Source organism: Procambarus clarkii, chromosome 61, assembly GCF_040958095.1.
Source record: "Procambarus clarkii isolate CNS0578487 chromosome 61, FALCON_Pclarkii_2.0, whole genome shotgun sequence".
NCBI classification, from domain to species: Eukaryota; Metazoa; Arthropoda; class Malacostraca; order Decapoda; family Cambaridae; genus Procambarus; species Procambarus clarkii.
The window spans coordinates 13,145,158-13,168,130 of record NC_091210.1 but is presented as its reverse complement, the minus strand read 5'-3'; the positions used below and the strand labels follow the sequence as shown (position 1 = coordinate 13,168,130).

At 41.0% G+C, this 22,973-nt stretch overlaps 1 protein-coding gene across 19 annotated transcripts in view; it reads left to right on the top strand.

The window, feature by feature from the left end:
- Positions 1 to 22,973, top strand: part of Glut1 (Glucose transporter 1) — a 384,143-nt gene that overhangs the window by 357,839 nt on the left and 3,331 nt on the right. For 16 of the 19 annotated variants that reach the window (XR_011223425.1, XR_011223422.1, XR_011223424.1 and 13 more), the window contains one exon: positions 3,563 to 3,666. The exons of 2 other annotated variants lie outside the window; for them this stretch is intronic. Coding sequence is in view for 12 of the 17 variants with exons in the window: in XM_069307821.1 (XP_069163922.1) it covers positions 3,563 to 3,666 (104 nt within the window). In the remaining 5 variants the exon portion in view is untranslated. Of the gene's footprint in view, positions 1 to 3,562; positions 3,667 to 22,973 lie in introns of those variants that run through there. One more of the 19 variants, XR_011223423.1, reaches the window with a different exon arrangement.

Below are 22,973 nucleotides of genomic sequence, written 5' to 3'. Positions count from 1 at the left end.
CCCAACACGAAAGATGACTTTGCTTTGGAATGATTTTTGCTGCCCCGTGTTCACGTTCTCCAGAGCAGCTATGTTCTTCTGAAGATGAGGTTTTATGAGCATAGTTTTATGAGGTTTTAAGAAGCAGTTATGTCCTTCTGAAGATGAGATGAGCATGGAGGCACCCCCAAGCTCCTCCATGCTTGGGGGAGCACCAGAGTTGGTGCTCCATACATTGAATCACTCCCTTCTTTTCCTTAATTTATTTATTTATTTATATATATACAAGAAGGTACATTGGGTTTGTGAGAATACATTGGATAGTACAGTATTTACATTCTTGTAAAGCCACTAGTACGCACAGCGTTTCGGGCAGGTCCTTAATCTAGCGTTTAAAGTCAAAGGTGCACTTGATTGTTCCAAGTGTTTGGTTGGCCTTTCTGACTGCTGCTCCTACCTGTTGTGCAACTTTCAGTGATTGGTGGATTTTGACTCCAAGGTTCTTTTCTTCATCAATCTGCTGTAATGGAATGTTATTAATTTGGTAGTTGCAACATGGACCACTATACTCACATGCAAGGTCTTGCATTTGTCAATATTAAGACTAATTTGCCATTCTTCTGACCATTTGCAAAGTTTGTGTAGGGCTTTCATGAAGCCTTACTACTGCTGAAGCCCTACCCTACTTGAAGTTCATTTGCAGATTCTCTTTGTAGGGGCTCCAATATCATTATTTCCCACTTTATCAAATGTCTTTGTGTCATCTGTAAATTTGATGAAGTGGTTTAATATTCACATCTATGTCATTGATGTAAATTACAAAAAGGGTTGGCCCCAAAATGGACCCCTTGTGGTATCCTACTTACCACCACATTTCTACAGTCTGATTCAGACCCAATTAGTACGATCCTTTGTTTTCTTTGTTTCAACCAGTGTTTTATCAAAGGCTTTAGCAAAATCCATTTATACTACATCCTCCAGATGCTTGACTGAGTATCTGGTTACCGTTTCAAAAACATGAGCAGGTTGTGAGGCAAGATCTATATTTAACAAACCTACATTGTGTCGATTTTACAAGATTGTTCACGGAAAGATGATGAATGATTCCCTCCCTTATGTTTCTCTCCTTGAACTTGCAGATTTTTTATGTTAAGCTGATTGAACAGTAATTTTCTGCTGAACTCTTTCTGCCTTTTTTTAAATATGGATGACATTTGCATATCTCCAATCTAGGGTGGACTATCCCTTGGTACAGAGATTTTGTGAAAAGTAATTTCAGAGGTAGGCATAGTTCTTCTGCCAGTTCCTTTATAACTTTGGAATGGATTCCATCCATACCTGGGGCTTTTGAGTCTTTTTGTTTATCAATGTTCTTTCTGATTATGTCACATGTTATGGGTATATCCCTAAATTCATTCTCTTCACGTTTTTCAAACATTTCTGTGGGTGATGAGATATCATCTAACCTTTCTAGTGTGAGCATTGATGTAAAATATTCATTCAGTGTTTGCTGCCCTTCTATCGTCCAATATGACTTGGTTAGTCTCATCTTTTAAGGGTCCTACCGAGGCCTTTGTTTTGGTTTTACTTCTTATATAGGCATAGAACGATTTTGGATCTTTCTTTGTTTTGGGCAAGTTTCCTTTCGTAGTTTCTTTTGGCTGATCTAATTTCCTGGATGGCTGAGTTTAGTGCCCTTTTGTATATCTCATAATCAATGTTGTCCATTGTGGATTTACAGTATACAGTATGTTCTTCAGAGGTTCTGCTTACTATAGTTATCAATGCTCATTTTATGACTTGTATCATCCATCTAATTCCCTTTCTTTTCTTCCTCCTTTTTGGCACATATTTTTGAACGAGTTCCGTGATGACCTTGAAATTTTTACCATGATACTCCCTTGCCATGTTCCCCTATCAACTCCCTCCAGGAGATGTTTTGCAGTTCCTGTCTCATTCCTTGATAGTCTCCTCGATGGTAATCTAGACAGTTATCATCTTTGACCTTTATATGAGTGTCTGTGTTTCTCGTCCATCTTAAAATATGTTGATCACAAGAGGGGGTTAGCTTTTCCCCCACTTGAATTTAATCATACATGCTCTCTTCTGAAGTTAGTACAAGATCTAGAATGTTGTTACTGTACCTTGTGTGGGCTCTACCACATGCTGTAAGAGAAAGGAGTTCTGCACAAGGTCTAAAAATTGATCTCCTTTGGCTTGTGATGTTAGATTTACCCAATCTATGGTCTCACGGTTAGTGTCCCCCAATATTAGGGTTTGGGTTTCTGATGCCGCATTGATCACGTTATGCAGATCAGCAACTCTTCTCTGCTACTGCCATGTCAGCCCTGTAGCATAAACCCCCACTGTCAGTGCTATCATCTTGAGCTAGTATTTGCACCATACAGACTCTGAGGATCCCATGGTGTTCACTTCCTCATTGTTGGTTGCATCCAGGACCTCTTTTACATACAGCATTGCTTCTTCTACTCTTGTTGTTCTGTTCTTTTTGAATGGTGGGTGGTATCCTGGGAGATGGAATTCACCTACCTTTATGTGCTCTCGTCCCCATGTTTCACTGATGCCAATGATGTCTGGATTTTCAGCCGCAGTATATACACATAAGAGTCAAATTTATTCACTAGGCTTCTGGTGAACAAATCCACAAGGGCCGTGACGAGGATTCGAATCTGCGTCCGGGAGCATCCCAGACACTGCCTTAATCGACTGAGCTATGACAGGGTAAAAGGGTTGAAACCGAAGCTCTACTGAACTTACTAAGTTCAGTAGAACTTCGGTTTCAACCCTTTTACCCTGTTGTAGCTCAGTCGATTAAGGCAGTGTCTGGGATGCTCCCCAGACGCAGATTCGAATCCTCGTCACGGCCCTTGTGGATTTGTTCATTTGATGCATCACGTTAGTGTGATCTGTGTGTGTAATAGGCTTCCGGTATTTGTGTAGAAACAATTTAAATGCCTGACAGTGCTCCTGTATTTAGCACATTACTATTCTGTACAGTGTCGCTTTGGTTCTGAGCCTGTTTGTCATCCGAGATATATAGAGTTAGTTCTGCCTGGCTGGGTGAAGGACTATGTCCTCTCCTCCATCTACTATCTGGATTACCTACCCTCTCCTGATCTTTAGCTGTGCATTTTTGTATCATTCTGTGTTTCTTAACTCCTTCCGTTTACCTCTTAGCATCCTGTCTTTTTCTGCTGCTCAATAGTGAGGTCTGGAGGTATGTATACTTGGTTATACCCCTTGAGATCGTTGAGTTTGTGGCCATGGTTTAGTACTTTCCTTTTGTGTTCAAAACTTTCAATGGTTATTTGTACCATATTTGCTTCAGACCTATCTAACCTCCTGACATTTGATGCATTTAATTCCTCCTCCTTGCCAATCAGTTACTCTAACATTGCCTCAAAAATGAAATGAAAACATTTGAAATTTTCATTTCATTTTCCTAGTGGATACTTTCTATAACTATATATACATTATTTCATTCTTTAATTAAATATGCTTTCAAAATAATAATTGGAATAAATTAATATTGTGTTTTTTACTCTAATTTCTACTTCTGCAGCACCCTCAGCACGCTCTGACAGAAGCGATGGACCCGGCGGCCTGGGGCGACGGGGGAGTGATGGCAGCAATTCCTGCGGAGGTAGTAGTAGGGCAGAAAGTGGGGTGAGTAGTTCCCGTGCCTCTAGCCAAGCCTCTAGTCAACCAGACAGCAGTGCTAGCAGTGGGCAATCTGTAATTGCCCAGACCCAGACTATGCCTCATCCATCTGAGCCACCTGTATGACTAGAGGCCACCACGCGGATGTGAGGACACGCCCAGGGCTCATGGCCGCCACAGGGCCGGCGGTCTGAGCCCTCTCCGGCACACGTGGTGCCGGAGGACCATCCTCCCGCGTGGCATTCGCTCAAGCCCCGAGGCCGTGAGCCATCATGGTCACCGGAACCACCACCATCTCCCGTTCGTGGGCCCCATGGTGTGCTTCCGGCAAGGCTAAGAGCTAGTCAAGAGGCCCTAGAAACTAAAGATTGGCCCCCTCCACCCCCAGGAGTTGAATTAGATCAGCTTGCAGCTCCTCCTCCCCCACGCGCCTTTATGCCTGGCACTTGGTCACCTCGGCCTGAGCATCTACCTCTAACAGCAGCAAGCACTGTAACTGCAAGTAGAGGTGATCCCCGAAGTCCAGGAGCAGTTGCAGCAGCTGCTGTGGCAGGTGGTGCACAAATAATATATGATCATCATCCTGTGCGTCATGCAGTTGATTGCCCTGCTCATAGACTGGATAGTAAACCAGAAAGTGGGCGGACAAGTAGTCGACCTGCCAGTCGGCCAAGTAGTCGACCAGCTAGTCGGCAAGGTAGTAGAACAACTAGTCGGCCTACCAGTAGGTCAGCTAGTAGATCTGGAAGCAGGTCAGCCAGTAGGTCTGGGCACAGATCGGGTTACAGCTCGCCTGGAAGTGACCTGCGCTAGGGTCGCAGGTTCCTTAGGCCCTTAGCAGCCTTCTCCTCCAACGAGTCACTGCCCTAAACACGTGGTGTGCAGCAGCAGCTCCAGCTGCAGCTGAGCCTGTGGTTGTCCCTGACAGACGACTCACTCCGTTACGCTTGCCCCAGCTTTCTTCATGTTTGTTGCCTCTAGTGATAGCTGGAGATGGAGGGCCCTTTGTAATAGTTCAGCAGATCCGTAGACAATCGAGGGAGCAATGTGGCGGCTGTCCTGCAAAGTGCCATCCCACCTGTTGAACTAAATGTGTCCAGGGTGTTGCTTCCCGCCATTAGATGATTTACCACTACTGCCATCTCCGAGACCCCAGTTAACCATGTGGTGGACCATCCAGGACATGTGAGCAGTTTGAATCATGGTTTATACACATAAACTATGCAATACACAAAAAATCTCAAACTAGTGTCCTGAATGTAGAAATCCAGTTAATTGGATCTTGGATACTTGAAGTATTGGTGTACTGTGAGTGATACTAGTAATCAGCTCTGCATCCCAGAGACTTCTGTACTTTGATCAGAGCTAGAGATGTGTTGCAATGAAGATGTGATAGTAGAGTACTGAAACAATTTATACCAAACTGTTTTGCATGAAAGACAAAGTAACAGACACCAATGTTTCCAAAAAGTGCCACAAATATAGAATTAGTGGACTGAGCTCGCTCAAATAATGTTTAGGAAATATATAAAGGAATGAGAAATAGTGCAGGCAAGTAAATTCATTTTCAGTGATACAGATGATTGTATGAGGTATATAGGAATAATAAAAGAGTAAGTGCCAGGATGTTAATTATCTTGTGAGAATTTGGTAGTACTGTAAAACCTTGAAAAATAACAGGATTGCCACTAGCCCTTCAAGGTAATGTAACTTGGAGAAGTTTTGTACTGAATAATAATGGTACTAGAAAGAATGCCAGGAAGATTATAGACCCTGTGAGGAGGTAGTACTCTTTGAGCTAGCAGTGATATGCCGTCAGAGTGAACGCAACTGTGAGTGAATCGTGTCATACAGACACAGAACATTACCAAGTTAATTTTACTTGAAATATGCATAATTTACATGATGCTTTACAAAAGAGAAAATTGCTTGCTAAGGAATCTCTAGGTTTTAGAATTTCTGATCAAACAGTAATATAAATACTTATTAGTTACAATGTGTTGTTGGCATTGTTGTTTAGTCAGACTACCAGGATCTGCAGAAGAGCATGGAAAGGAGACAATCGGTGAGGTGGCCATATGACTGCACAAACCTGCAGTGGTATGCAGGGTGAAGCAATACTCATACCACTGCTCACGGGTAAGAGATGAGAAGGGCTCAGTGCAAAATTGCATCCCTGTGCCACCCCACTTATACCATGAAGAAATATGTGGAGAGGCCTCGAGTAAGCACTGCCCTCATGTGCCGACCACCACAGCTGACACAGAGAGCGGAACAGCTGCCACCACCATCCCCTCCAATCTCTGGCCAGTTGCGGGTGGAGGCATGGGTGCCACCTTCCCCATTTGGTGCTCAGTGGCTGGGTTGTTCCTAACAGGGGGTGCTGGCTGCCCTTACAGTTACTTGGCTGCCTTGGTGTGTACAGTCAGATCTTGTTAGTTAGTATGCTTTGTTCTTCAATAAAAGTTAGTATTTAATTAATGCAATACATATTAATGACACTGAATCTGGATTAATATTTAATTTCACATTACCAACTAATATGTAATAATATGGCTTTGCTGTATCTTGGTGGAGAGCATAATCATTCTCATCATCATTATTATTGCCACTATTATCACTATTATCACCATCCTCATCATCATCATCATCATCATCATCTGTTGATGTAATCTATGGCAGCTGCACTTGTGGTAATCCAGTGACCCCCTGTTAGGTGGGCCTGGCGCACACTGCTATGTAGGCTCAGCATCAAACATTCCTACATTTGTAAATCTTGAAATAGGTTTCATTATGTACATTCAGCTATTAGATATTAGGGGAGGGAATTAGTGATTTGCAGAGTATTATTTGAGAACAGAATGTGAGCATTTGACTGCATTTCATAACATATCATATTCTTTTAAATTTATTGATATACTGTAATTGAAAAGAATTTGATTAAAAATAAAATCTTACAAATTCAGAGTCAGTGGAAATCTATTGAGAGAATGAGAATTGATCTCCAAAACAGAGAGCAAAGTGTGCCATATACAATAATGATAATTTGCAATACTATACTTTACAGTATACTGTACAGGTATATTAGCCTACATGCTGAAAAAAGTCACAAGATAATTTGTCAAAAATCCTTTACCTGTCATGTTTTAGCCATAATAAAATATATATTAGCAGGGCTTTGAAAAGTTAAAGAAACATTAAGTATGCTATGCATGCAGTATTCAAAATACACTATAAATATTTCTTATTGCTATCAAAACCTAATATTTTTTTTTTAATCATTGCTAAAAAAAAAAAGGATGGCAAGTTCTGAATAAAATACAAAATCTGGCATTCACTGTCTCTGGACTTTTAAGAATTTATGTATATCATCTTGTATACATAGTATACCAATTGATTTAATTATGGAAAAATGAGTTGTCATTCTTTTAGAATTTCCAGAAAGTAAATCAAGTTAATTTGCATGTTAAGACATTAACAAATAAATTTTCTTTAGATATTTTTAATGAAATAAAACTTTCTATAATAACTTGAATGTTTGGCAATTAAGTATGAGCAGCACATACATATATCTAAAAGGTTATACAGTATAACTTAGCTTTTGCATTATAGTAATATATATATATATGAATGAAAGTTGGGGTTTAAAATAGTTAGGGAATTTTCAAATTTATCTTTAATCTTTACACAGTTATAGATCACGCTCACCAGTTTTTACAGAGTTGCTCGACATGTGATACAGAAAAGTTGTTATTCTTGAAGTTTGCTACATTTTTTATTGCTTTGTACGATTATCGCTGTCTAAATTTACAGGAAAAAGACGATTAAGTGTAGAGCACAAGATAGTGACACTCACAGTATGCAAGACATGCCCTGTATAGTTGATTATGATGAAAGGTGTGAAATGTGTCATCATCGACTCACCATTGATTCTCTCCCCTCTGGTTTGTTTATAGTGGCGTAGACTATTGGGCTAGTTAAAATAATTTTTATAGGGTTTATGAATTTCAAAACGGTTTCAGATTTTATGCAGAGTCCCCCTTTACCTTAAACCTCACCACTGCCGCCAAGTATGTGTGACTTGTGATAAGAGGTGTTAGTTAATGCCATGTTACACATCCAAATTAATAAAACAAATATTTGTGAATGATTGGCTAATACTTGAAATATTTAAATATGAATATTTAAAAAATTATTATAATAATATATACTATAAATATATACATATATATATATATTATTTGGTTAAATATGACCACTTTGCTGGCATTATTGTTCTTATAGTTCTTATTTTCTAACTCACAGGATTAAGAGGTGCAATTAAGTTACAGAAATTCATGGTAAAGAAACTCTAATGATAACTGAAGGGTATATTTTCTACAACGTTACATTCCACTCTAGAACATCTTCATATCGTCATGTAAGGAATCAATATACAAGGTGCAAATTTATCTTAAATATACATGTGAAAGAGGTGAAGTTGTGGGGCGGGGGGAAGGTGAAGTAATTACACATAAAATAAAGGAAATGATGGAGATGGATGCTTATCAAACACTGGGTATGCTGGTGGGTGGGGAGAACTCAGTAGAGATGTTGTTATCCGGTGGTGTATGGTGAAGTCTGGGTCTGAGCATAGGCAAGGTGCTGTATGGTGAAGTCTGGGTCTGAGCATAGGCAAGGTGCTGTATGGTGAAGTCTGGGTCTGAGCATAGGCAAGGTGCTGTATGGTGAAGTCTGGGTCTGAGCATAGGCAAGGTGCTGTATGGTGAAGTCTGGGTCTGAGCATAGGCAAGGTGCTGTATGGTGAAGTCTGGGTCTGAGCATAGGCAAGGTGCTGTATGGTGAGGTCTGGGTCTGAGCGTAAGCAAGGTGCTGTATAGTGAAGCCTGGGTCTGAGCATAGGCAAGGTGCTGTATGGTGAGGTCTGGGTCTGAGCGTAGGCAAGGTGCTGTATGGTGAAGCCTGGGTCTGAGCGTAGGCAAGGTGCTGTATGGTGAGGTCTGGGTCTGATCATAGGCAAGGTGCTGTATGGGTCTGAGCGTAGGCAAGGTATTTAAGTCGTTACTCTGTACATTTAGGATGGTTTTTTTTTTTACGAATATAGCTTCCAGTATTTGCAGTCTTCTTTGATCAGTGGTGGATGCCAGGATTGTTATATTTTCTACTAGCGTGTTCCTAGTGAGTGTTGTGTTATGTACACTCTAGAAAATATATCTAACAATCATTAGTTTCTTTACCATGAATTTTGGTAACTTGACTGTTCTTAATCCCTAGAGAAAGAAAATAGAAGCATAGAAAGCTTATACAGTACTATAATAGCAACAATGTCAACAATGCTGTCATATTTAACCAAATATGCTTAAAGGAATGCCTGCTGTCCAAGTATACAAATAAATAAATAAATAAATAAAATATATATATTTATTTATTTGTTTGTTAGTTAGTCATACCTAATAGCCAGAATTGCACTACTAGACTTTGTAGGCCGGGTGCATTTGTCCTAATAGCTAGTGTGCTTTAGTTCGTCACATTCATAATATTAATTACTAACTTTTTTGGGTCTACTTTTTCCTACATTAGTTAGATTTTCTGGGGGGAAGCCCCTTCAACTCCCCAGAGTTTACTAGGCTGATATACTAATGTCACACTTTGGCATCAGTCATGTGTATGGAGTTCTAAGGGCCTACCGGGGACCACGAGCCAGAACCTGACCACCTCAGAGAGGCATGGGGAGCAATGGCCTATAGAAACCCCATGTGGTTGGAAGCATTCTATGTCTACCATCGACCGGGTCAGGCACCCAGAAAGGTAAGCATCCCAAAACAAACCACTATTCTGGTGAAAATTTTGCTACCGAAAGCCAAACAAGTGGATAGAACTCCTCTGAAAGAAACGAGCAAATGAGCATGACGTCACACGTTGCTGCACCTCTGTCCGCGCAGTTCCCCCCTCCCCGGGAGAGGGAAGTGCTGGGTTCGGGTCGCCGGCGGATCAACGATATGGCTCCATTCGGACTGCTCCCCGCTGGTAAATTTCCTGAATCGAGGGGGCTCTTAGCTCTTTGCTCTTTGGTGCTGGTCGCTTCGGGTGACTCGTCTGCTGAGTTCTCGGGGTTTGGCTCTCCTGCCAGTTCACATGCGGGGAGTGTCCAACGTCTTGGGCGACGGCCTGTCTTGTTTCGTTCCCCTCTCCATGGAATGGATGGTCAACACTGACTCCTTCCATTGGCTCTGCCAGACATTCGAGCGTCCCGAGGTGGACCTCTTCGTGTTGGCGTGGTCGCAGCACCTTCCCCAGTATGTGGCATTCTTCCCCAATTGCAAGGCTGTTGGAGTCGATGCCTTTCGGCAGGACTGGTCGAAGTGGGGGTTCCTGTACCTCTTTATCCCGGTTCAGCTGTTGCTCCAGGTCCAGACTCGCTTGGAGACTTACCAGGGCCACCACGGGGCCTCTTGGCCCCGTGGTGGCCGGCCCAGTTTTGGTTTCAGGCGCTGCTTGCCCGGTGTCCGAACCCGGAGGTTTTCCCGCGGCTCCGCCTCTTCCAGCAGATCGGATCGGAGTGTCACGTGGCTGGTTTGGTCTTCTCCTCGAGTCTTCACGTATGGTGTTTTTGACTCTAGTTTATCATCATCTCTATGATGATCAGGTGGCTTCCTTGTTAGTGTCCCACCGGCTGGCTTCGTCTCTGCGGCAGTATGAAGTTTCCTGGCGGTCCTTCCGGTTCTTTTTGCGTCTTCGTCGTTGTGCTTCGCTCTCTGTTCGGGTGGTGTTGTCCTTTCTCTCTTGTTGTTCCGGGACCGTCATCTTATGCCTAACACTGTCGCCTCTTATCGTGCGGCGCTGGCGGAGCCACTTCAGCTTGCTTTCGGTATTGATATTACAGTACTTCTGCGCCGTTTCGCAAGCTGTCTCGTGCATTGTTTCACCTCCGACCTGCTCATGCGCCGCCTGAGCTGTCCTGGTCATTGGACAGAGTGCTCTCTTTTCTTTCTTCTTCTCCTCGGTTTGTTGTGGCCCCTTTGGTTCAGGATTGTTTCTCGAATGCTCTTTTTCTGTTGGCATTGGCCTCTGGGGGTCGAGTTGGGGAGCTTCATGCTCTCCTCTGGCACAGGGGGTTTCTGCTCTTTTGGTCGTAGCTATGGTTTTGTTTGTCTGCAACCGTCTCTTTCTTTTCTGGCAAAGAATGAGACTGCTGCTTTGCGGAGGGGTCCTTGGGTTGTTGATGCTTGGTTGGTCAGGCCGGGGGTGCATCATGTTTTGTATCCAGTAGTGGCCCTCCGCCGTTATTTGCGCGCCACGGTTTCTGTGTCCGGGGACGCGCTTTGGGTTGATCCGATTTCCACCTCTTCCCTGTTCGCGGGTGCGGGTCTCCCAGGTTGTTCGCAGGGTTATTAAGTCTAGCAAGTCTGCGGTTTATCCCCGTGCCCATGATGTTCGTAAGTTCATTGCGCTTGCTGCCATCTTTGGCAACATGTCCTGGTCTGACATTCGGGCGTGGGGTTTTTGGCGGTCAAACAGGGTCCTGGCTGTTCGATATCTCTTGAATGTTCCTGGGCCTAGTCCTGTGTTGCGTTGGGTCGGCGGATGCAGTCAGTTGTCTCGACTTCGAGTTGAGTTGTGAGCAGCGACCACCTCCCGGGTAAGTCCTTCTCCATTTTTCTCTGTGGGTAGTTTTCCCCAGAAACCAGCATTGAATGTAATGAAACGCCATTTTCTGGGCGAGACCCGGGGCTCCCCAGCATCCCTCCCTCCCTTCAGTCGGCGTTTTTATTATTATTTTTTTTTTTGCGTGTTTTGACATCCAGCCTCAGAACTGAAGGTTGGATAGCTGGCGTGGGGGTCTGGGGCTCCCCTTCCCCTTCCCGGGGAGGGGGAAGGGGGAGCCTCAGGGGGGAGGGGGAGCTTCAGCTTTTGGTAGCAAAATTTTCACCAGAATAGGGGTTTGTTTTGGGATGCTTACCTTTCTGGGTGCCTGACCCGGTTGATGGCAGACACAGAATGCTTCCAACCACATGGGGAGTTTTTATAGGCCATTGCTCCCCATGCCTCTCTGAGCGGGCCAGGTTCTGGCTCCTGATCCCCGGTAGGCCTACAGAACTCCATACACATGACTGATGCCAAAGTCTGACATTAGCATATCAGCCTAGTAAGCTCCGGGGAGCCTCCGGGGAGCCTCCGGGTCTCGCCCAGAAAATGGCGTTTAATTACATTCAACGCTGTTTTTTTGTATAATTAAAAATATTTAGATTAGGTCAAGTTCTTTGATTTAGCTCAGACTGAAAAAATCTATGGCAGGTATATTCAAATTTTATTTATTAATACTATACATAAAATGTCTAGACTTTTTTCTTAATTTGTTAGACATGTCAGGCAGCTCAGACTATCAGGTACAACATATACAATACTGTATATGTACTGTACATTTTTATACATACACAAATACACACACACACACACCACCTACTGAGGATTGTAGGATCCTCCAAAAGGACCTGAACTGTTTGCAGAGATGGTCAGAGAAATGGCTACTGGAGGTCAACACAAGCAAATGTAAAGTTATGTAAATGGGATTAGGTGACAGGAGACCGAAGGGACAGTACACAATAAAGGGAAACTACCTACTTCTAACAATTTGAGGAGACCTAGGAGTGTACGTAACACCTAATCTAATTCCTGAGGCACATATAAATAGAATAATGACAGCAGCGTACTCTATGCTGGCAAAAGTTAGAACATTGTTCAGAAAGTTAAGTAAAAGAGGCATTTAGTGCATTTTACACTGCCTACATGAGACCAGTCTTGGAGAATGCAGGCTCATCATGGAGTCCCCACCTGAAGAAACACATAAGGAAACTGAAAAAGGTTCAGAAGTTTGCAACGAGACTTGTCCCAGAGTTACGAGAGATGGGGTATGAAGAGCGACTGAAGGAACTGAACCTGACAACACTAGAAAAAAGGAGGGAGTGGGGGGATATGATAGAAACATATAAAAAACATATAAAAATGAGTTCAGACAGATTGAAAATAGATGAAATGTTCACACTGAATACTAACAGAACAAGGGGACATGGGTGGAAACTGGAAACTCACACGAGTCATAGAGACTTCAGGAAGTTTTATTTTAGCACTAAAGTAGTGGGAAAATGGAATGAACTTAAGGAGCAGGTTGTGGAAGCAAAACTATTCATAAATTTAAAACTAGATATGATAGGGAAATAGGACAGGAGTCATTGCCTTAACCCTTGCACTGCTCACCTATTTTCGGCAAAAATGTCTTGGTGCAATTGTCAAGGACATATTTTTGTTATTTTTACAAATGTTCAGGTAAATTTAATGTCAAAATGTTTCCAAAGTCAACTATTTCCATTTCAAAACACAAATAGTAATGAAAACATTAAAAAACATTAAAATATAGCCAAATTAAAAAACAAAGAGCACAACTCTCTGAGCGCCTAAAGGCGCTTTGCGCAGTGCAGTGGTTAAACAACCAGTGGCTAGAAAAGCGCAATCCAAGACTCAATGCTCGATCCAGCAAGTGCCAATAGGCACATATGCATTCACACTCTTTTTTTTCATGACTTTTGCGAGACCAAAACTGGAATATGCAGCTGATGTATGGTGCCCAAATCTCAAGAAGCACATAGGGAAACTGGAAAAGGTGCAACAGCAGGCTTCCAGTACTGTGAAACATGAGTTACAAGGAGAGACTAGGTGTGTTAAACATGCCAAAACTAGAAGATAGAAGAAGAAAAAAAGGTGATATGATCACCACTTAAAAAATACAAACAGGAATTGACCAAATTGACAAATAGGAATTCCTGAAACCAGCACCTTCGTGAACAAGAGGACACAGAGTCAAGCTAAGGAAACAAAGGTGTCGGAAAAATATCAGACAGTTTTCTTTTGCAAACAGAGTGGTAGATGGATGGAACAAGCTAAGTGAGGTGGTGGTGGTGTGGAGACCAAAACCATCATTAGTTTGAAAGGGTTATACGACAAAGAGTACCGGGAAGATGAAACACTATGAGTGTAACTCTCATCCTGTAACTACACTTAGGTAATTACATACACACACACACGCACACCACGAGTGTACCTCTCATCCTGTAACTACACTTAATTACACAGTGACCATCCTGGCTTCCAAATCGCTTGGAATTGAACTCTGAAGACAATTTGCTTAGATTGTCGGGTGCACCCTCCCACCACTTGAAACATATTTATATATGGCCAAAACACATCATATTCCTGTACAGATTCACAAAATTTTGTAAAATAAAGCCATTATAATATTGTAGCAATAACAACATTCAAAAATACATGTAGAGGCTCACCAAGGGTCCAGGTCTTCCTCCTCATATTGACTTGGAGTGTTGTCTAGGTGAGTATGGTGGTGTTAATTGAGAGAGGCAGTGGAAGTTGAGCCTGAGAGGTTGAGGGTCCAGGGTTACACACAAGAGAAACACTACAGCCTTCAATTTGACCTCTCTTGGCAGCCCTCTTAAAAGTCTCTCTAAGGGTTAACAAATTTTATTATCTGTTAAATTTTGGGAAGTTCATGTACACACTGACAAATTTCATCATACTCAAGAGTACTTAAATGCATTTTTTGCTACATTAACTTTAAAATTGATACAAAGTGCTCATTTACTTCCTCCTGCAAGTTATACAAATTACTGTACAGTCACTGGAATAATTATTATTGTCACCATATATATCATCTCAACAACAACAAGCTCGGTGCATTAGAAGCATCTTTATTACACTCGATCTATGCATCTATTTGTTCCTCAGGATTGTCTGTGATCAATATTGAGTTTTAGGGACTTTATTACCTTGACATAGGTAGAGTTCTTGTCTAACTTTTGTCCTTACTGATTTTATTTACACCACAACCTTCAAAAGTTTGCCATGTTGTAAAATTTGGAGAGATTAGACCAATTCGTTTTGACATTATACTGTATTAATGGTTTACATGAATTCCTTAAATGAACCATTTTGTGCATGTCTCGCAAACTCAATTATGTACAGGTGTTTGAGGCTCTACAGTAATTTATTCCCCTGATCCACGAGTTGAATCAAGTAAGTTGTTTTGAATGCGTACAGGTGACCACATGCTTTCTAAACAATTTTTCCACAAATGCCACTTTCTCATTTTGGAGCAGTTCAAATAAACTTACCAATAAAGTTTTTAGAGTTCGTGGTGCAGATAAATTTTGTAATAAGGTGCCAAGTGTCAGTGGCAGAAAAGCCTCTCTGACAAAATGTTGCTAGAGTAGTAGCAGGAGCAAATAGGAAGGATAGTCAGTTTGCCATTTAACTACCCAAGGACTCGCATACGTAACTCTTGTACACGTGACTAGCACAAGGGTCCCCACCCAGGTTTGTTTTAGTGGTCCAGCAATTGAGCATTCATTCTTGTGACATCCTTGGATATATTGCCCCAAATAATGAATAGCTGTGCATTACTGTATTTCAATTACAAATGCAGGTATTGTGTCGGTAAAACATCAACAAGGAAGAAACCCAAAAAGGAAGAGATGATTTTTGTGATGATTTTTATGTAGAAAATAGAAAGTCAGTGAATTTGACACATTTTCATTCAATTGGAGTCATGGCATTATCACTGAACAACAAGGTTAGAGGCTGAGGTATGGGAAAAAATTAGAGATATGAGGAAAACTCTGTAGTTAAAGTTCAAGATATCAGGACATGACAGGTTGAAATTGAAATTTTGCTCATTAAATATGCCAATAGTGGTGGGGGAAAAGTGGTTATGATTGATATTTCCTTCAACATTGCTCAGAATGAGCTTTTAATAATTTTCAGAGATTGGCTCAACACTAGAAAATTAATTGGTGCCATGAGAGTCATTGAACATAGTAAAACAACATTTTTCAGGATGATGATCAACTTTTTTGGACAACAAGTTTTTCAGGCCACCTGGGTCTGGAGGTGCCTAGAAAGCATATGGTCACCTGCATGTAACAAACATACTGCGATTGATTACCTCACCTTCATTTGGATGTGATGGGCTGTTATCAAGAAATAACACCAATTTGCTATTCTCTGACAAGCCAACACTGTGGCCATGCAACTTGGGTACAAAATGACTTTCAAACCACAGGGAGAGACTTTACCTCTTTAAATGCCTCTGGCTTGAGACTTTCAAATCATAAGCCATTTTAATTTATGCATGCCAGCTGAATTGGCTACAGTCAACTGTACTCACCTAGTGGTACTCGCCTAGTTGTGCTTGCGGGGGTTGAGCTCTCGCTCTTTGGTTCCACCTCTCAACTGCCAATACACATGACACATGAAACAGCATGAACCCAGCTGTAGCTCTGCCTTCACCCGCGTGAACACGTGTACACATACTCATGTGTAACTGGCACCAGTAAATGCTTTTCATAAACATTATAAATCTGTTTGGGAGATAAAACTTTGTCTCGTGCAGCTTTTTAAAATTTGAACAGTAGCTCCTGTGCACCTTCATCAACCAAGTGCTTCTCTTAGTGTACCCTCACGTGTTAGTACCATGGCGATAATTAAAGTGCCTTAGCCATCCATCACTATACACACACTCCTTACTACTGTTCATTTCCTTATAGAAATGCTTGATGCTCTTGATCAGCCACCCTGCTACTGGTTTCTTTGTTTAATCTTGTTTGCGTGTTCCATAGCCAGACAGTATAGCTAGGCTACCTTACCTTGAGGTTACCTTGAGGTGCTTCCGGGGCTTAGCGTCCCCGCGGCTCGGTTGTCGACCAGGCCTCCTCCACTTTTATATATATCACTTACTCTGAGCATAATACATGAACATTTTTATCTTGGCCTTCAAAATGAAAGAGAGAGAGAGAGAGAACCTTCACTAATTCTGAATTTTTACAAACCATCGCCCTAGGGGCATCAGATTTCACTTTTCCATAAACTGTGCTTTCTGCTCAAACATCATCTCATCACCTGTATTTTTAGAAGCCATGGTGGCATGATATTTCTGAGTCTCTGCAAAATAATACAGTTTGGCAGGAAAGATGTTGAATGGCAGCAAGCACATAAAATGGAAACAGGCTGGGTCAGGAGAAATATGTGCAGGTTACAGTGACACTCAGTGGTGCTGCAAACAACCACCTCGTAAACGAGGCCTCCCCCTTACCGACCCACCTGCTCTTCCTCGTCCTCCCCCCCCCCCTTCACCTGCTCTTCTTCCCCCCTCCCCACCTGCTCTTCCTTCCCAGAAGACAGTAACTGTTCACCACCAACAGCCAGACTCCAGCTAGAGTGCTGCATAAGTCATAGGTAAACATCACCATCTAAAGTCTCAGTCAAGGGTTTCAGTGTTTTTATGTTGCTTCTCTCATTTCAAGTGATTCCATTTTATTCACAAACTATTTGATCTGCTTCCTTTGCCTTTTGTTTATATCAGACACACACAGCATTAGTACCAATACCATCTTCCTTCCTACCCATGATCACATTTTACTAATAACTTGGCCTTATCCATGATAAGGAAGTTTCTCTTATACTTGTCTGATGTACCCCCCTACATGGCTTCAACTCACAAATAATGATACACAACAAGGAAAGCCAGTGAAACCGCTTGATTAATTAGGTATGATGCACTTGCACTTAAGGGAAACACACACACACAGTTGGCACATGTGACCTTATTGTAGGGCTGGATGCCTCAAAAAATGTAAAAAAAAAAACATTGGTTTGCACAATTTGTAGTAGTGTACAATACAAGCTCACTAAAACCTTTAAATATATATGCATTATTTACGGGGGATCCATTATAGTGAGATCCATACTTAAGAGGGTGCACCAATATATATATATACACATACAGTATATACAGACAACCACATGCTTTCCAACACACCTCTTAATTGGATATACCTGTTATCCGTTTTAGGTTTGTGTGAATAAAGATGTGCATTAAAGTGGAGTGTGGAATGGTACAAGTACTTAAACATCTGAGGGTATGTCATCAGGCTAGACAGAATGTAGACAAACTCAGGTTATAATTGCTGTCAGGCTAGACAAACTAGAAGCTTCAGGCTAGACAGGTGGTCTGGCTAGACAGGCTAGCAAGCTGTCAGGCTAAATAGACTGTCAGGATGGGCAGACTGTCAAGCTAGACAGGCAATCAGGCTAGATAAACTGTCAGGTAAGACAGGTTGTCAGGCAAGACAGGCTGTCAGGCAAGACAGGCTGTGATGCTAGACAAACTGTCAGGTTAGACATGCCAGACAGGCTGACAGGATGGACAGGCTGCACACTCGAACTGAAGAGATGATAATCGCATGTCTCCTTCCTGTTCAACGCTGTCACTTTTCCCTTCTCCAACTTACCCCATATGAGAGTTAACACCTGCGGCAGAATGATGTAACATCACATGCCATAAATTGTGTCAAAACACATTTTATTTTATTTTAAATATTTACATGCAGTTCAAAATACAAAACATGTTCTGTTATTTACAACTGGTGACAAGAAAGCAACTCCAGCACCAACTCTCTGACCCTCCTACCATTACCCAACCCTCCCTGACCCCTTCCCCCGCTAGGGTCAGTGTGAGCCTATGGACCCATATCATTCATGTCCATCTCTGTAGTTCACAGAGGATGTACTTACCTAGTTGTGCTTGCAGGGGTTGAGCTCTGGCTCTAAGACCTGCCACTCTCCCAGCAACACTACTCACTTCCTACCTTTTAAATACGTGGATGGAGAAATACTAAAGAAATTGTTCATGATTTGTGTTAGACCAAAGCTGGAATATGCAGCAATTGTATGGTGCCCGTATCTGAAGCAGCATAACAACAAACTGGAAAAGGTGCAAAGACATGCCACTAAGTGGCTCCCAGAACTGAAGGACAAGAGCTACGAGGAGAGGTTAGAGGCATTAAAAATGCCAAACTATATGATAGAAGAAAAAGAGGCGATATGATCACTACGTACAAAATAGTAACAGGAATCTATAAAATTGATAGGGAAGAATTCCTGAGACTTGGTACTTCAAGAATAAGAGGTCATAAATTTAAACTAAGTAAACAAAGCTGCCAAAGGAATATAAGAAAATTAACTTTTGCAAAAAGAGTGGTAGATGGTTGGAACAAGTTAGGTGAGATGGTGGTGGTCAAAATTGTTAGTAATTTTAAAGCGTTATATGACAAAGAGTACTGGGAAGATGGGACACCACGAGCGTAGCTCTCGTCCTGTAACTACACTTAGGTAATTACAAACGTACACAAACCCTGACACCTGACATACGACAAAGAGTACTGGGAAGACGAGACACCGCAAGTGTAGCTCTTATCCTGTAACTACACTTAGGTAATTACCCATACATGCCAACACCCACAAACCAATACCCACATCCATATGCCAATATTGACACTCGCATACCAGTACCCACATCCAAATGCCAATACCGACACTCGCATGCCAATACCCTCGCTCGCATGCCAATATCCACATCCACATGCCAGTACCCACATTCACATGCCAGTACCCACACTCGCATACCAATACCCACATTCCCGTCTCGATACCCCACACTCGCATGCCAATACCCGCACTCTCATGCCAGAACCCACATCCACGTGCCAATACCCACACTTGCATACCAGTACCCACACCCACATGCCTATATGCCAATACCCATACCCATAAATCAATACCCACACAAAGACAAACTGTTTAGCATGGACAGAACATGCACAAGGGGACAAAGGTAGAAACTGTGTACCCAAATGAGTCACAGGGATGTTAGAAAGAACCTTTTCACTGTCATAGGAGTTAACAAATTGAATGCATTAGATACAAAGTAGATTCCATACATACTGTAGTTTCAAATGTAGATATGAAAGAGCCCATTAGGCTCAGAAACCTGTACACCAGTTGATTGACAGTTGAGAGGCGGGGTCAAAGAGCCAAAGCTCAACCCCCACAAGCACAACTAGGCGAGTACACACAGTTCATATTGCATACGTAATCTAGCTGCATTTTAATCTCTCTAGCTCTTTATTTTGTATTAACACTTATCTATTTCCACTTATGTCAGTAATAAGCTCGGGATATATATATTTGCTCAATAATATTAGATATCAGTTTAGTTTCATTTTTAATTTATATTACTGTACTTTATTTTGATAATTTTAATTTTTACTGTAATTGTGCCTAGATTTAGTATTTTACTGCAATTACTTTTTATGTACTGTAATTAAAACAAACATGGCTAGACCATACCCAACTATACAACTTAGCTGGATATAAAGCCATTCACAACTGCAGGCCAGATAAAAAAAAAAGGGATGTACAGCTATCTATTATCAAGATATCTTCACTTGCACAAGTGTCATTAGTGATAGAGACAACTATTGTGAATACACCTTTTCTCAAGTCTCGATTAAATCTCTTAAATCCTCTATTTAAGTGATTTAAATAGAGCTATTTCAAAATTTTAATTTAAGAGCTGTTTATAGATTTCCCAATACTGTACTAATACAACTGCATTCTCAGATAATCTGAGGAATCTAGTCATAAACAACAAACTCAACAAAAATCACAGCATCTTAGGAGGTGACTTCAACATTGACCTTTACAACAAAATAGCCACCAAGTTAACTACAGTACTTCCTTAATAGCATGAACTCTCTGTATGCCAATCACCACGATCACCAAGCCCACCTGAATCACTCAAACATCCGCCATTACCTTGGATCACACATGGACTAACAGAACAGTTTCCCTTGCCACTGGAATAATCACTGACAAAACAACTGATCACTATCCTACCTTCCTTGTAGCAAGCATGGACATAACACTACCGGATACCAAGAAATAGCATTCAGACTACACAGCAAAGCAACAATAGGCAATCCCAAAATGCACTTCACAATATAAACTGGTAATCTGAATTCAATAATACACCGACTATAAATTCATTAACCAACATCTTCCTCTTAAAAACTCTAAGCATCTACAGCACACACTGTCCTCTCATCACCAAACATATAACTATCAGAACTATAAACACAGCCTGCTCTGTTTATATTCCTAAACATGGTGAACATCACTCACTCTACACAGTCTATTGTGCTATTTACATGTACAAAACCTTATTCCTAAATGCTAATCCTGATCTGAAACTCTTCTTTGATGAAAAAGAAGCCATGAACACTACACCAGAAGTAAATCTCTCTTTGATATCCATAGAGTCAGACTTAATCTGTGCAAACACTCCATACAAATATAATTATCTAGTCTATGGAACTCACTCCCTAATGAATTAAAAAATTGTCCAACCTATGTTTTATTCAAAAGTAAAACCAAAAAATATCTAATTTCATCCTCAGTTTTCTACCTTGTGCTACCAACTCACCCAATTCTTGTACATAAGACATGCAACTTCACTGGTATATTCAATAGTATCAATTTATATTGTAGTTATTATGTTGAACTCAAATTCTGCTAGAATGTACCTGTTGTTGTGTTTACTTTTATCAGTTAAATTAATCACCTGCGAGAAATGCTATGCATGTTAGTGGCCTTGCAAGAATGTAAGAACACAAATGTTATGTACTGGGTATTCTCACAAACCCAATGTACCTTCTTGTATATAAATAAATAAGTAAATAAAAACCTACACCTACTCTAGACACCGACACCAACTCCAGATATCCACACCCATTCTAAACACCAACACCCACTCCAGACACCCACTTTCAACACCCACACAAAGAACTATAGTAAACATATTCATAAGAACAACAAAATACTCCGGACACAACCAGTTATTTGTTCGGTCTCAGTACATATAAAATGTTTGCACATGTTGATACCCAGTGGTAGTTACAGGTAGTGCTAGGCTCATGGTACAACCCCGCCCTCTTACAAATTACGTCGCTTTTCACTCGTATGCACACTCGGTCTAAAAAAGGAGGTACAGTAATTGAAAATGAAATCGGCTCACGAACGTGACGTACTGTCCCGATTTCTGTTTTGAGTCCTCTGGCTTAAGCTATTAGATGAGAACACTTTCAATAAACAGTTTTCATGACATTTTGAAGCAACCTTAGGAGAACTTCCTGCCCTCCTAGCCTACCAGAGGACCCTTAAGTTGCTGTTTTGGAAAAAAAAAACAAAAAATTACTGTATTTTAAACTATTTTTCATTTTCAAATTACCAGTACTGCATTTTTCAGTCATAGCGCATACGAGCAAAAAGCTACGTAATTTGTAAGAGGACGTGTTGCATGGTGGCCCATTATAAATTGTAAAGTTTCAAATATAGCTTTGTTTTAGCATACACTTCCTCCTTCTGCAGCTTATAATATAGCTGTGGAAGGAGGTAGCCTTCCACTATAATATAGGTAAATAATAATTCTGTTATTTCTGTACAGTAGTTTACAATTATGACACATCTAGTTCCACTTATTTGTCTTAAAAGTCTTTCTTTTCTCAATCCTTATAGAAACTTTATCATATCCTTTTACTTGTTTGCATACAATTTAAACATGTTTAGAGCATTTATTATTTTCCCTGTAGCTCTTATTTCTTACTTCTAGCACCCAGTCTGTTGCATACTTCAAACTTTTTTCTATTTAATACATTTCTTTAGTTGCAAGCATCATTCCATGATGCAATGTATGTAATTACCTAAGTATAGTTACAGGAACAGCGCTACATTCATGATGTCCCGTCTTCCCTGTGTTGTATGACTCTTGGAAACTACATCCACTTCTTTTCTATTAAATTGTTCCCACTTCCCATAATTTTCCCCTCAAAAGAGAACTTTGACATTTTTTCATTACCTTTTTTTTTATTTAGCTCAAGTTTGTGACCTCTTATTTTTTATGATGTGGGTTTAAAAATTTCCTTATTTGAAACTTCATAAATTCCTGCCATTTTGTATGTTGTGATCATGTCTCCAATTTATTAGCTTTTGGCATGTTTAATGTCTCCAGTTTTTCTTCATAACCATTGTTTTTTTAGGTCTGCAAATTTTTGGTATCTGACTTTGCACCATTTCAAATTTAATGTGCTGCTTGAAATATGGACACGACACAAAATGCTGTGCATATTGTATTCTAATTTTGGTCTCGCCGTAGCTCCTGAATGTCATGAACAATACCTCTAGTATTTCTCCATCGTTAAGTTCAAGTGCTTCTGAAATTTACAATTGTTGCATAGGCTTCTTTCACAAAGAAATATTCAGAACCACTCCCAGATCTCTCATTCAGAAGGCTTTAGCATCTTTTTCACATAATTTGAAGATTGAGTGTGGTTTGTCTTCCCTTATTCCATGCT